Below are 15,970 nucleotides of genomic sequence, written 5' to 3' on the forward strand. Positions count from 1 at the left end.
TTGAGGTTCAAACCGACTTTGCAGTCCAGTGCATTAACTTGCTGCACGATACCAGTAGTCCACACACATACAGCTACATATATGTGTATATGTAAGGGGGCTTCAAAAAGTGTGTGTAAAAATTGAATTAAATGATACGTTTTTCTGGGACCATTTTGAAGGCCCCTCATGCATGTATGTCTGCACACACATGTGTATTCACATATATAATAAACCATAGCGGAAACACAGTCCTAGGCATTTCTTCTTGTTCTTGTTAAGTGCCATGGAGTCGACTCTGACTCACAGCGACCCTCTATAGGGCTTCTGAGGGGCAACTGGTGGGTTTCAACTGCAGTTCTTGTGGTTCACAGTCCAGTGCTGATCCAACAGCACCACACAGGACTCCATCAGGGACATAACCAAATAGTTAACTGGATTCGTTTTCTGGGTTTAGAGACTTTAGGTCCATAGTCTCATAGAAGAGTTCAGTCAATTGGCATAGTATAGTTCTTAAAGTTTGTTTTGCATCCTTTTTTGGTAAGTTGTGTCTGAGACCTTAAAAACTTGCATACAAGTGGCAACTGGAAGAAAGAAGGAAGCCAAAGACCCCAGTCTACAGGAATCATGGTCTCATATATGCTGAGGCCAGAAGAACTAGATGGTGACTGCCTACCACAATCAGTGGATCGGATAGAATGGGAACAAAATCTGGAACAGAGCTCAAATTCTTAATTTAAGTCCTTACTTACTAGATTGGTTGAAACTAGTGGACTTTTCAAAATGATTGCCCTGGGTACTCTTTAAACGCTGAACCAAAGCTATCCCCTGAGGTCACTTTGTAGCTCAATCGTACATTGGCTCATAAAATAAGTGCCACCCATGAATACTGCCCACCTTTAAAAAAAATCATCTCGCTGAGATCAAATGGTCGTCAACTACTCTAAAGCAAAGATAGAAGAGTAAGGCAATAGAGAAACTAAATGACTAGAAACAAATCATACAGAAAGGAGTTAAGGAGAATGTTGACTCATTGTGAAAAATGTAACCAATGTCACAATGTTGTTGTTGTTAAGTGCTGTCGAGTCAATTCCGATCCATAACGACCCTGTATAGGGTTTCCGAGGAGCAGCTGTTGAGCTTGAACCACCAACCTTGCAGTTCAAATGGCTTTACAGTCTGGTGCATTAACCCACAGTGCCACAGTTGTGTTGTTGTTGTTAAGTGCCGTCGAGTCGGATCCGACCCATAGCGACCCTGTACAGGGTTTCCGAGGGTGTAAATCTTTACGGGAGTAGAAAGCCTCATCTTTCTCCCACGGAGCGGCTGGTAGTTTCGAACTGCTGACCTTAAGGTTCGCAGCCCTTAAATGATAAATGAGAGCAGATTTTGCTGTGTAAGCTTTTGCTGAAAACACAGTTGTTATTGCTAAGTGCTACCAAGTCAGTTTCAACTCATAGTGACCCCAGGAGCAGCTGCTGAGCTTGAACCACCTACCTGAGGTTCAAACCAACATTGCAGTCCAGCGCATTAGCCAGCAGTGCCACACCAGGACTCCACTCACAATTAAATACTGTATTTTTTTTAGAAAAGGATAAGAGCCATGAACACCGGGATGAAACCGTTTTACTCTGTATTGCAGGGCTTGCCAGGAGTCTGAACTGACTCATAGCAATGGGCTTGGTTTTAGTTGTTTGGTTTTTTTTTTAGGGGGTAAACATTCTCTAGCCTGAGTGTATCATTGTCCTTACCAACTAAATTCTTGCACTTTTTCTGGGCAAGGCCATTTCTCCACATTCTGACCTTAAATTGTTGATGTTATTGTTGTTAGTGCCATTGAGTCAGTTCCAACCCATTTAGATCCCGAGGAGTGGCTGGTGAACTTGAACTGATGATCTTGTGATTCAAACTGACCTTGCAGTCCAATGCATTAACTCACAGTACCGCAGCAAGACTACAACTTTGGAATGTAGACCCCCAAAATGACACCAGTATCTGGGACACTATCCTCTCTACAGATGACTCTTTGGGTCTTTCCCCAAAATATTCCTCTGCTGGTAGAATACCTCCAATATCGTGCTTGCCATGAGCCTTCAGCCTTCAGTCATTGTATAATGAACATTTCTAGGAAGAAAAAGGGGTCCCATCCTTAGTTCTAGCAATAAAGCTCTCCCATATGCATCATTTTTTTTACAACAGAGTGACTGATCATCTGTCTTGAGACAGTCCTTTCTCTTCATTATAAAGATATATCAGTTAAACAGGCAACCACTGATGGGAGGTGGTTGTTTTTGTGAAGTGCCATCGAGTTGGTTCTGACCCATAGCGACCCTGTATAGGGTTTCCAAGAATCAGCTGGTGAGCTTGAACCACTGACCTTACAGTTCAGATGGCTTTGCATTCTGGCACATTAACACACAGCACCACTAGCATAGTAGTTACGAATCCGGCTGTGAGCCGCAAGGTCAGCAGTTCGAAACTACCAGCAGTTCCACGGGAGAAAGATGAAGCTTTCTACTCCCATAAAGATGTACACCCTCGGAAACCCTGTACAGGGTCGCTATGGGTTGGAACCGACTCGATGGCTCTTAACAACAACAACAACCACACCAGGGGGAGGCTAAATTTTAGTGTTTTCTGATAATGCCCTTTAGTAACAATGCCCATATATTGTTGTGGCTTCTCTTAAAACCCTCTGCTTGGCTTCAGCCTTGGAAGGAAGCCAATAGAAGCCTCTCGAACCCCAAGACACCACCTCAAAACCACAGATACTCTATCGATTTGTAACCATAAAGCCTCACAAACAATCATATGCTTCTGTTAAGGATTCAACAGTCTTAATAATTTTGTTTAAGATTCCTTTATTGTCGGCTAATTCTACATTTGAAAGAAGGAGCCTTAAAATCTTTGGCATGGGCCACATCAGTGGTTACCGCAGTATGGAAGCTACAGTGTTACGTACTATGAGCCACAGTACAAATCAGAAACAGTTCCTCACCTCCAAGGACTTACAGTGTAGTTGGCATGAAGATGCACTAGTAACTAATGTAACTGCCTCATGATGCTATGACAACAGTGGCCGTTGGCAGTAGATGTCATAATTGAAAGTTCAGAAATGATGCTGGGTGTTTGCTGAGATCAGTGACTCTCAAACTTTAACATCAGAATGATTCAGTGAGAGTGAAGCTGGTAAAGCGCTAAGTGCCCCCCGCCCTGAGTCTCTGATCAAGTGGGTCTTGGGGTGAGGTCCCAAACACTACAATTTGAGGATGCAGATATGGTTTGGGAATAGCCTATCAAGGATATTATTATAGATGAAACCTCTGAAATGAGTCATTTCATTCTGGGCCTTCTGGGAGGGAAAGGAAATTTGATTTGTTCAGGGTCTGCTGTCTTCTAGTCTGTGCATTAGTTTAGTTTTCACAACCACCCAGTGAAGTTTATATTATTACAATGAAAAACATTAAGACTGAAGAAAGAGAACTTATGATTGTCAAATATCTACTATGTACTGTACTATGGTAGTACAGTAGAGGGTCAGAGAAAAAGAGGAAGACCCTCAATGAGCTGGATTGACACAGTGGCTGCATCAGTGGGCTCAAACATGGCAACAGTTCTGGGGCTGGTACATAAACACTAAGTGGTCTTTTGTTCTGTTTGTCCATAGGGTGCTGTGGGTGGGAACCGACTCGACAACATGTAACAATCACACAGAAATGACAATAGACGATGCTATCTAATTTATAATTCTTCAATGTGTTCTCAGTTATTAGTACTCCTATTGGCAGATGATGAAAACGTATCTCAGCAAGTCTGGGTATCTTGAGCAAGATCACAGATCCAGGAAAAGCACAACCTTGATTCAATACTGGAATGTATTGGACTCTCAAATTGGACAGGCCACACAAAAACTAGTACCTGTCCATTCTCTGACACGTCAATTCCAAAGCATATTTCTTCCTGGAAGTCCTTTTTCTTCCTTCTTTGCCTGATAACTTCCAGTCACCTTTCAAAGCTTAGCACAAATTATAGTTTTAAAGCCAGCATCTGAAATGTGATCATACTTGGAACCCCCAGATGCTCAGTAGATCTTGCAATAAAATGTAGAGATGCATTTAAATTTGGCAACAAGGAAAGCCAGAAGTATAGTAAGTAGACTGTTTTGCCAGCATGCTCCGTCTCATCCAGGGATCATTGTACTTATTACAACCTTAATCCAATCTTGCTGAGAACCAAACGTTTATTCTCAGTTGATAGACAAGCATCTTATGGAACAAGGACTAAAGCTTCCACCTCTTTTGTGAAGTGTTACACTGTCATAGACAATGATGTGCTAGGAGAACTTCAGAAACATAACAGCAGGCCCGTCTCAGAGGGTGCTTGAATCATCTCATCGGTCAATACCAACAGCGAATGCAGATCCTTAGAGCATGTTTTCTTTGATGTCTGTGGCAAAGTACATTCTGTAACTAAAGTTTTAACTCCAATGATTTGTTGATGCCTCTGTAAACACTGTGGATTTTGTTGTTGTTTTCAAACAAATGAGAACAGGTCTGATATTTTCCAGAGAACAGGGTTAAGGATTGTGGTTATGGTTGTCTTGATTACACACATGAAGCATTAGCAGAGACTTAAAATCATTCATTGTAACCCTTGTTGAGCTACTTTGCAAAGTCATTTGATTTATATAACTGGTTTGTCTTCTTAAAAAATCAATGACATATTTCAATAGAGGTATTATCCTTGGTATACAGATAAGAACAAGTAATCATAGAAATTCTTAGGACCAGTGCCAAGCAAATATATAAAGTAGCTGAGGCTTTATGCCCACTTCTCCTATCCCTACCCCTGAAATCAGGAACCCTCGTGGTCTCTGCTCCCATCTCCTTTAAATTAGGAAAGGTTCTATCCCTTCTTCAAACTGCATTCTAAGTGATAGCTGGGAGTTTAAAGGATTGTTCCATGGATTCTTGCTTCTATCTGAGATTAATCTTAAGCTTTGGGAATGAGGCTGTAACAGTGGATTGTAACCATAGTATGTAAGGAGTTGAAGAGCTACCCACATGACATAAGAGATTATCACTGCTTCTTTACAAAGGTACAACCATGGGCATACACATGAAGGTGAGCTTTTAAAACTCATTTCTTATTGAAGTAATTTTGGTCTCTCTATCCTAACTTCTTTTTCCTGATTCTTCCCCTTCTGGCAACCTCAACTTCATGTCTGGAACCAGTCTTGGACTTACGAGCATGGAATTTGGGGGCTGCTTTGGTGGCAAGTGACAAGAATCCCATTCAAATCACCTTAATTTTAGTAAGGTTCATGTTATATAGCCAATTATTGTAATTGTATTTACAGACTGTAAAATATTGAAGGCAAAAGTTATGTCATAGACAACAGCAACAAAAAAGAGGAATTGCTGACAGAGTTAATGCACAACCACATACCTCATGGGATTGGGTTCCTTGTTTTGAAGGTTTAGAGTCAGAGTTTCATGGGACATCCTAGTTAATTGGCCTAATAATGTGTTTGTTACTTCTGTTCTACCATCGAGTTCATTGCACAGTAGTTGGGGTCTTAAGAGTCTGCAAGCAGCCACCCAAGGAATGCGACTGGTTTCTATTCAATAGAGCAACAAAGGAAGGAAACTTCGGAACAGAAGGAGAATATTGAATATGTGTTTAATTGCCTCTGTGAACAACTGTCTCCTTTGACACGAGACCAAGAAAAGTGAACGGTGCCTGACTACTGTTTATTAAACCTTGTGGTCAAACAGTCTGTAGAAGAATCTTGATCCCAAGTGAAAAATGCAGAACTTCAAATTCCCATGCAATACAAGGATTTCTGGAGCCAAGAGAAACTATTACTTTAAGATAATCTTTAAAACTGAAACCTAAAATATCTCCTGATGACTTCTTAAAACTGAGTAATAGCTGAATTCAGTTATGGAAAAAAAAAAAAGTCTCCTTAGAGCAGTGCACTCTTTTAAGAACTATCTATGAGGAATCAAAGTGACAGCAGCAAGCCAGAAGGCTAGATAGGAACCTTAGGGAGCAGGGAGTCTGTGTTACTGGTGAGGATCCACTCAGAAAAGGAGGGTATGAGTGGTTATACACCAAACAAAATGTATACACTATCACTGAATAGTACCTGTAGAAATGGCTGAGTTGGTATATGTTAGCTGTTGTATTCTCAGTATCACAATAAAATTAAAATTTTTAAATAAAAAGATCTGTGTATTCAAACCACTAGATGTAAGACTTGAACTGATTTTATGGTTGAAAGGGCTTAACAAATCCAACACTCTACCTTGCATACATTTCTCTTTCTTCTGTATGTTTCTGTCAGCGCTGATTTCATATCTTGAGTCCCTACAAATTAAAGAATACAGTATTGCAGGTTTAAATTTAAGGGTGAAAGCATGTTCTTCAGCTTTACTTCTAGGTGAGAAACATTGGGAAGAATGATGGCTGATGAGTGTAGGTCACACGCTCACTCTGTCTAAGCAAATGTCATGTGATGATTGTTATCTTTGCGACACCCGCATAAGAAACACATGAGGAAGTACGGTGCCATTAATATGCCTCTTTTAGCCTTAGTCTTCATAACTTCCCACCAGACAACTTTTTCTTGATAGATCTGGGTAAGAGAAGCTGGAGGAAGATGCTGGTAGATTACATAATTCAGTTGTGAATAATTGTTGACATGGAACTCTAATATGGGTATAAGAAAGAATCATCTCAAAAGCAGGAGAGGGGAGCTCACTGGCATCAAAGAAGAAGATCAGGGAGTGCAGTGTGTTCTTTGAACCCTGAGTTTCCTGTGCATTGAACTTCTTTGGCTGAGGGGCCTAACGATGACATCAGAGAAGTGACATAGGAGCAGCAGTAGCAGAACCAAGACTCAGAACACGAGACAGAGTGATGGGCTTCCCAGTCAATGAAGCAAGTTAAGCTGAGTAACTCTGGCAACTTGCTAACAGAGTGGAGTACCTCCAGGCACTTAATTGGGAAGCTAGAGCCAAGTTTCTTCAATCTGAGACTTACAGCAGACTGGAGTGTTCTGTGGGCATTTGCCAGCAGCCCTGAAAGAGTTTCATGATGTTGCTGGAGCAGATCAGAGGCCAGACCAAAGAGCAAAGGGCCAGTGAGCAGCCTGCATGTAGGCCTAGCAGCGGAGATACTGTCCTGACCGGAAGAACCATAATCTGAACGTGTCTGACCCTGAATTGTAACCTGTTAACTTCCCTAACAAACCCCATTGTTGGAAATATGCTATCTGAGTTCCTTGGGGCTACTGCAATGGATGTTCAAGCCCAGTTGAGTAGAGAGGGCTGTGGGAGGGATGGTAGGTGACATCTTTACACAAGTGGAGAAGTCACCTGGTCCTCTGAGCTTCTGTCTCTACATCTGTAAAATTACAGGATTGGATTGATCTCTAAACCTCTCCCAGTTTTAACTCGACTCTAAAAATTACTTCTTACAATGTTATACTGTGTCAGTCACAGAGGGACAAATATAGCATGATTCTACCTCTATGAAATGTCTAGAAGAGGCAGATGTGTAGAGACCTGATGTGGGACTGTAGGTCAGCATTGGACTGCTAACCACAAGTTTTGCAGTCCAACATCCCACCCCCAGCCCATCCTCAGACACCCTATACAGGATCGCTATGAGTGGGAATCAACTTGAAGGTATTTTGGCAGCAACAGTGGAGACCAAAGTTTATTAGTGATTACCAGAGGTGGACTGGAATGGGAAAAGGAAGGTACTGAGCTTGGAAGCAGATGGTAGTGGTGGCTATACATGAAAAATGTAATTAATGTCACTGAATATACATGTAAAAATGTTGACCTGGCAAATATTTTGTTATATGTATACTTAACACAATAAAAAAATTTGCTTCATCTATTTTTGGTGGAGTCTGGTGTGGTGCTGTAGGATAGGCACTGGGCTGCTTACCACAAGGTTGGCTATTCAAACCCCCCTGCTGCTCCTCAGAAACCCTATACAGGGATGCTGCGAGTTGGAACTGACTGGACATCACACACAACAATTTTTGATATTCTAATAGATCTGTAAGGAGCTCTGGTAGCAGAGTGGTTATGAATCATGCTGTTCATCTCACAGTCAGCAGTTCGAAACTACCAGCTGTTCCCCAGGAAAAGATGAGGCGAGGCTTTCAGCTCCCGTAAAGGTTTACAGCCTCGGAAACCGTGTACAGGGTCGCTGTGAATCCAAACCGACTCCATGGCACATAACCACCACAATAGATGTGTAAGGTGGTGCAGTGACTAAAGTTCTCAGCTGCTAACCCTGTGAGATTTCAGCTGGGAGACCCTGTGAGATAATCCTACTCTGTTTTATATGATTACTGTGAGTTGGACTTGACTCGATGGCACCCAACAACAAACAGCAGTCACTGTGTCTTCCCCGCTTTCACATTTCCTGATTCTCACAAGAAGACAAATAACATTGAGAGACAATAATGGTCCCCTTAGCCCTTCTCTCTTAATGGGGCATGGAGCAGCTCCTCAGTGCTTCTCACGTGAGCCTGCAAAATCTGCCTTGACGAAATCCAACCATGATTGAAACCACAGGATGTAAGATGGTCACAGTTGCGAAAGTTGTCAAGCATCCTAAATTCAGCGTTTCACCTGAGTAAAAAAAAGGCACACCAGGTGGAGGTTCAACTGGAAATGTTCTTTTATGTGTTTTTTTTTTTTGCTGGGAGCGTGTAAAGATGCGAATGTGATTGGTTCAAACTCAGAGGCAGCCAGGTTCAAAGTGAATGTGTGGTGTTGTCCATGTTATTTATCTATTTCCACACCATTCAATGCCCATTCTTCCTTCAAAACCCTTATGAAGTGTCTTCTGCTCTGAAGTGTTTCCTCACCTGCCAACATAGTCTGTGTGTCTGTCTTCTCTATGACTTGCACACTCCACTGCATTTTTCTCTCGTATTGGGCCATTCATTCCATTAGTTCAAAGTAGGCAAGGACTGTATCTAGCTTGTCTTTGAATTCCTAGTGCCTAGCATGCTGTACTTGGTAGGTTCACAGTATTTCTGTTGGGTTGACTTCACAAATAATGCTTTCCAAGCAAATATGTGTTGATGGCTTCTATCAATACATCCTGACTTTAGGTAAGCTAATGATGAGTTAGACTGCAAGGAGCAACCAACCATGGTCCTAGAAACTCGAATGAACTAGAGGTCCAGAGGACAGTTGCTTTCACACCTTTGCCATTGCCGGTAATCACTTCCTCACAGGGCAGATGGGGTGGACATGTACTTTGAGAAATAGCCTAAAGGATAAGGGAGGAGTCCTGGTGTGGTGCTGTGGGACAAAGCACTGGACCGCAAGGTCAGTTTGAATCCCATGGTTGGTGGTTCAAACATACCAGCTGCTCTTCGGAAGCCCTCCTATAAATGGTCGCTATGAGTCGGAACTGACTCGACGGCACTTAAAATCAATAGTGGATAAGGGGAGTCCTGGTGTGGCGCTGTAGGCTAAGCACTCTACTACAATGTCAGTTTGAGTGGTTCAAATCCACCAGCCGCTCCTTGAAAATACTATACAAGGTCGCTATGAGTCGGAACCAACTCAATGGTTACATCCACAAATCCATGTCAGGTGACAGGAAAAGTGCAGAGTGAAAAATGAAGAAATAGTTCTGCCAATAATTCTATTTCTACTCTGGAGGCAGAATACAGTGTAGGAAAGCTGCCTTTTCAATGGACCAGTTGATTACGTTTCATTCGCTTACATCATAGAAGAGATGATATTACACTGTGCTGGGTTATATTATGGAAGCTGATGCAATCGCTTGTATTGCTTCATCACAGCAACTAGACTAGTGTTTGGTCAAACAACTGGAGACCATAGTCAAGTTGACATATAACATTAACCATCACAATATCTTAGAACTCAACTAGGTATAGGTGAACTTGGACTTGTCATCATTTCCTTCTCTGTCTCAGTTCATCTTAAAAATAGTAGTAGTAATAACATCTACTCTACTCTATTGACCAAAAAAAAAAAAAAAACACTGCCATCAAGTTGATTCCAACTCATAGCAACCTATAGGACACAGCAGGACTGCTCCTGTGGGCGTCTGAAGCTGTCAGTCTTTACAGACGCAGACAGCCCCATCTGTCTCCCACAGAGTGGCTAATGGGTTTGAACCTCCAACTTTGGAGTTAGCAGCACAGCACTTAACCCACTATATCACCATGAAGGGAGGGTCAAATAAGATGATTAATAGCGATTGTAAACATGCAACAGGGGCATATATATGTTCTTGTAATGATTTAAAATTGCCAAATGATGCCTAGAATGATGGCATGGGAGGCAGTATAGTAGTAGATCATTTACAATTCTGAGTTTAAATCCTAGCTCTGTCATGTATCAACCAGCTATGCTTTGAATAAGCTATTTAGTGTCTCCAAGCTTCAGTTTCCTTCTATATAAAGTAGAAATGGTTGATAGTATCTAACTTCATAAATTTGAATGGGTAAAGAAATGGCACATAACAACAACAACAAAGAAAGTATATATAAAACATGTATGTAAAAAACATCTGGCACAGAGGTAAATAATGCTGTATGCACAACCTTGGAACACCAGGGCTCTGAGATACAGGGATTGAGACATGGTTGGAATGGGCAAAATGGGGGAAATAATGTAAAGATGCTTGGTTGTCTTTTGAATCTTGGTTTCCCTTGCATACCATTATAAAATAGACACTTGAGGGGAAGAGAAAGGAATAGCCAGAAATATCAACAAAGAAAGCTTGTAAGTCCATCTTCTGCCTATAACTGGTTGGAATACCTCAAATGGGAATACAAAGTGCCCAGTGAAGGAGGCTTCCTGCGGAGCCTCTGCATTGCATTAGACCATAGGTGGAATCCTGAACCCCATCCGGAATCTTCTGAGGTGGGAAATTTCCACTTGAAAGGAAGGGCAGACCAGCCTGGAGCAGCTAGAAGAACAGAAGATACTTCTTGAAAGACAGACCGACCGACAGGAAAAATGCAAAAACTTTTACAAGAACAAGCAAGTTGCTAGCCCAGGAGACATCAAGGCAAGTGGTCCGATCCCCTCAGGGCAAACCCCCTTCCAAGACTATGACTCAGTGGGAATACTCGAGCAGACATGTGCTCTGACTGGTGACCACATTGGTCGCCAGAAAGGGGAAGTGAGGGAAAAACAGCAATGAAGCTGCGAGCTAAGTCCAACCATGTTCAAGAGACTCCTGTGAACCTGGGTGGAGACCTGGTTGGTCAGCAGTGTGGCAAGACCTGGGGACTCTTGGGCCCAGAGTCAGTGACATAGCCACAGAGGACTAGAGTGGAGAGTGAAGCGTCCAACTGATAAGAAGAGGGGGCATATGCACAAGAACACCCACACTTGCAGATAATACCTGGCTTCAATGGCTGGATGATCAAAGAGTTCAACTAGAAGAAGAAAGAAGCGGAAAAAAAGAGAAATCTGATACAATTTGATGAACTTGACCTACACCTATGGGTGCAGTAGCTCAAAAGAGGGAACAAATCTTTACAGTGGGGATCATTTCCACCCCCTCGATACACAGGGTAGACAGGGATGGGCAACTTGGACATTGGCTACCCAAAATGGAGCGGGGTAGCTACAGAGGCAAGAATTGACTGGCTTACAAGCTTTCAAGAGGGACTCTAGATCTAGAAGGCACTGAGAAAGGCAGAATCTCCACTGAGTAGTATCCAATCTGTCTGGGCAGGACTGATGAAAGGAGATGTAGATAGCACTCATGTGGCACAATAGTGAATAATTGCTATCAGGACTGACTGTGAGGGTTGGAAATGTAAAGGTAGACATTTTGTAGCAAAAGGAGGGGAGTGGTTGACTTTGCAGTCCAAGAGTGGAGGTCCCTGGGACCATCAAGGGAGAAGAGCAGAGTGTGGGACCTACCCAGAGAAGCAGTGAAAATGACGTGGAGAAATGGCGTGGCTGGGGACTGTAGACCCAGAGAGGGAGAGGGGCTGTGTGCTGATGACTGGGGGGGCAGGCTTGCAGGGTATACCCTTTGGTTGTTTGATGATGCATGGAGGGGATTGTAACCATGGCACTGTAACAATATACAATAAGATGAATGTAAAGCTAATGTTCTCGCATGTAAATTATCACATCATTCACAATAAAACATTAAAATAAAAATCTGGCACATAGTAAAAAACAAAATGAAAGACAAATCCATTGCCAGTGAGTCGATACCGACTCATAGGGACCATGTAGTGCAGAGGAGAACTGTCCCATGGGGTTTCCATAGCTGTAATTTTTACAGAAGCAGATTGCCTCATCTGTTTCCTGCAGAACTGCTGGTGGGTTCAAACTGCTGACCTTTTGTCTAGCAGCCAAGCACTTTAACCACTGTGCAACCAGGGTTCCTTTGGTTCATGGTTGTTATTGTAAGATACCTTAGAAAATGAAACTGTTGTTCCCATCTCTACAGGAGGGTGAAAACAGAAGTAGCAAAATTACAGCAAGCCCTTTAGATGCTTCCGTACTCTGGTCTTTCCCTGCTTGATCCAATCTGGTGAAGATGAGTCTCTATTAATAGAGGCAGTGGTTCATTGTCTCCTTTTGGGCTAGACCATATTCTTCTTTTGTTCTTGAAACATCCATTGGAATACATCAGTTATAATTTAATAAACCTCTGGTTTTTAATGCCTTGCTCAGAGAGGCAATAATACCACAGAAACATTTTCAAATGCGTAATTTGTATGAATACCCAGGACTGAGCTCCACAGGGAAAGCAGTCTGGGAGAGATGTGCGTGGGTATCTGTTCACATTCATTTGAACTGATGCCAACCTAGCGTCCACAGTTAATTGTGTCTCCACAATAATTTTTTCTAGTAAAAATAATTACTATGCAGCCTTGACGCTGTTGCATGGCCTTCTTGAGTTCTTGACTCATGAGTTTGCTTTGTTTATAGTGTTGCTTCGGCAGTAGCCACATGATGTATCCTGCAAATGGAGCATAGTTCCAGCCCTCCCCAGGTCCAAAATGATCAGTCTGTTTCCTTCCTCGTGGTTCCTGTGGTATGAGGGAAGAGTCGGGGTTTACTCTTTGGAAAAGCATGCCCAAGGTTTGGACGGAGAATGCAGTGTGCATTAGGGAGATATAGGGAGACTTTTACTCTGAAAGTGTCTTCTGAATGGCCAAGTCAGCTCCTCAAAAAAGTGATGGTCTTCCTTTCATCTACAGGTAATGCAGGTGGTGAAAGAGCAGGTTATGAGAGCTCTTACAACCAAGCCTAGCTCCCTGGACCAGTTCAAGAGCAAACTGCAGAACCTGAGTTACACCGAGATCCTGAAGATCCGTCAGTCTGAGAGGATGAACCAAGAAGACTTTCAGTCTCGCCCAATTTTGTAAGTTACCTCTGTACTCCATCTCCCCAAAGGCCCTGACTCTATTTCTGAAGTTAAAATCGATTACACAATGGCCTGTGTGAGGAGTGCTTTAGGGAAAGCCAACAACATTCACAGCAAATGTTCTTAACTCATTTAAGGAAGCCTTAGCACCTTGGGAAAGGGTTGGGCAAAAGTGACTTGGCACATTCTGGGCAGAAGACGGGTGTTAATGGAAGATGGGGGCAGGTGCTAACAGAATGGACCTAAACCAAAAGTGGTCCAGTTACTGCATGTTCTCCACAGAGATTTATAGCTAAGAATTACTGGAATTTTCTTATAATTTGGGACAAATACTGTTTTGTTTTGTTTTAATTGTAAAACAACATTCTTAAGTGTGTGCCTTTAGGGTGGCATGATTCTCTAACCCAGCCAGAATGAGCCCGACCAATAATTAAAGCAAAATAAACATTTGCTCTGATGAAAACATGAGTTCTGGTGTGTGGAAGCAAGGAGAGCTTGAGAGCAAGAGAGAGAACTGCCTGCTCCGTGCCCAGTTGGCTCTGGTTGGCATCGGGGGATTTTGTATCAACTCCATGCCGCCAGGCATATAGTATGGGCTAGGAGAGGCTCCTTTTTACAAGACTTTGTATCAAATGTCTCTTGTCATATTTGCCTAGTTTCCCTTTTCTCCATCTTTAAATTTTTCTGAACTTATATCATGAGGACTGTTTTGTCTGCTTCCTCTTTTCTTGGCAGTAGTAATCCTGTGGAGTTGGTTTCAACTCATAGCAATCTTGCATAGAGTTTCTGAGACTGTAAATCTTTACAGGAACAGAAAGCCTCATCTTTTTCCCATGGAACTGTGCTGGCAGTATCGAACTGTTGACCTTGGGGTTAGCAGCCCGACTCATAACCACTATGCTACTAGAGCTCCTTTCTTAGAACTGTTTATTTTCCTAAGCCCTTTTCCTAAAAGCAAGATCATTTTGTTACCCAGAGATTTTATAGACAAGGAAACAGAACCACGGAGGTCAGAAAGATGTTTGGCATCTCTTCTTATTCTGCTCTCAGATGATAGGACACAGCTTCGTTTGAACTTCTGTAAGAAGCAAACTTGAACTATAGGATGATTCTGAAGCCTGTCTGAAACCTCCTCCTCAGGATCTTTCTCTTTTTGCACCTCCCTGTCTGATTCTTGCTCTCATCTACTTGATCTTTTTAATGCTTAGCCGTTTGCAAATCTCCCTGTATATCATGTACCGTCCTCCCAGTGGGATAGGTCAGCCTCACTCCCTTCAAAGAGACGAAGGAACTTGCTAGCAGGTGAAGGAGTTGCTGGTCACTTAATTGATACTTTGTCCACCCAACTAGAGCTCCCTAGTCACGCTCAGGACTGAGGTGAGATTAAAAGGTGCCCAAGTCTGAGAAGACACAGTACTTAACTACTAGGCCTCTGTGTTTAAATCTTAGAAGCACCATTAGACATGGGGGAGAAGAACGGCAGTTGGGATGCAATTAGCAGGGGAGGAAAAATGCTTCTTAAGTGTCTTCCTCCCATCATTGCCAGAACTACGTTAAGTACCAAGTAGCTCTTACCATCCAGCAAGCCCTGCAGAGCACACTCTGGAGAAGAGGCTTGGCTCCTTTCAGATGCAGTTTCTCACCTGCAAGGAGGGTCAGCCCTGCGTCACCCTACCCCAGGGCCTACACTACTGAAATGTTGGATTGTATCGCATCTGTCTCAGCAGATAGATCCACTCAAGAAGACTTTATTACGCTTTTGACAAGAATTCTTAAAACCTAAAGGAGACATTAGGAACCGCTTCAGTGAAGACCAAGGGATTTCAAATGAATGTTTTCTGTGTAACTCCCCATTCCCTTTGCCCCCACCCCCTGGTAACCCTTAATCATATTCTGTCTTGGTAGACTAGCCTATTCTAGATATTTCGTATAGGTGAGATCACACAATATCTGTCCTTTTGTGCCTGTTTTACTTCATTCAGCATACTGTTTTCAAGGTTCATCTGTGTTGCACTATGTATTAGAGCTTCATTTCTCTTTGTGGCTGAATAATATTTCATTGTGTGGAAGTACCATTCATCTGTTGGACAACTTGAGTTGTTTCCACTGCAGATTAATGTTTGACCATCATTGGTTCCAAGCTAGAAGGCTAAATGATATGTCAGGTGTGAAGATTTTCTCCTGCTTTGACTTTATAACTTCACTCCTCCAGGTTCTCCCTGTGGCATTCTAAAATTGCTTTTCCTTTTATTTCAAGCATTCATCTTTGCATGTATTGTGTGAGGAGAAGCAATGAAATGTTTTCTCCCTTCCTTGTTGGCTGTTGTTATTAAGTGCCGTCAAGTGGATTCAGACTCATAGTGACCCTGTATGAGGTTCCTGAGGAGTGGCTGTTGGGTTTGAACTGCCGACTCCATGGTTCAGTCAATGTTGCAGTCCAGCACATTATCCTGCAGTGCCACACCAGGACCAGGATTCCCCTTTTTGATTAAAGGCACCATTGTTGTTGTGTGCCATGGAGTTGGTTCCTACTCATAGCAACCCTTTGTAGAGTTTCCAAGGTTGTGAATCTTTT

The 15,970-nt window shown here is 42.5% G+C and overlaps 1 protein-coding gene across 5 annotated transcripts in view; it reads left to right on the forward strand.

Moving 5' to 3' along the window:
* Positions 1 to 15,970, forward strand: part of ELMO1 (engulfment and cell motility 1) — a 660,529-nt gene that overhangs the window by 582,564 nt on the left and 61,995 nt on the right. For all 5 annotated transcript variants that reach the window (XM_006832125.1, XM_006832127.1, XM_006832126.1 and 2 more), the window contains one exon: positions 13,229 to 13,392. In XM_006832125.1, coding sequence (XP_006832188.1) covers positions 13,229 to 13,392 — 164 coding nt within the window. The remainder of the gene's footprint in view (positions 1 to 13,228; positions 13,393 to 15,970) is intronic.

Source organism: Chrysochloris asiatica, unplaced genomic scaffold, assembly GCF_000296735.1.
Source record: "Chrysochloris asiatica unplaced genomic scaffold, ChrAsi1.0 scaffold00006, whole genome shotgun sequence".
Lineage (NCBI taxonomy): Eukaryota > Metazoa > Chordata > Mammalia > Afrosoricida > Chrysochloridae > Chrysochloris > Chrysochloris asiatica.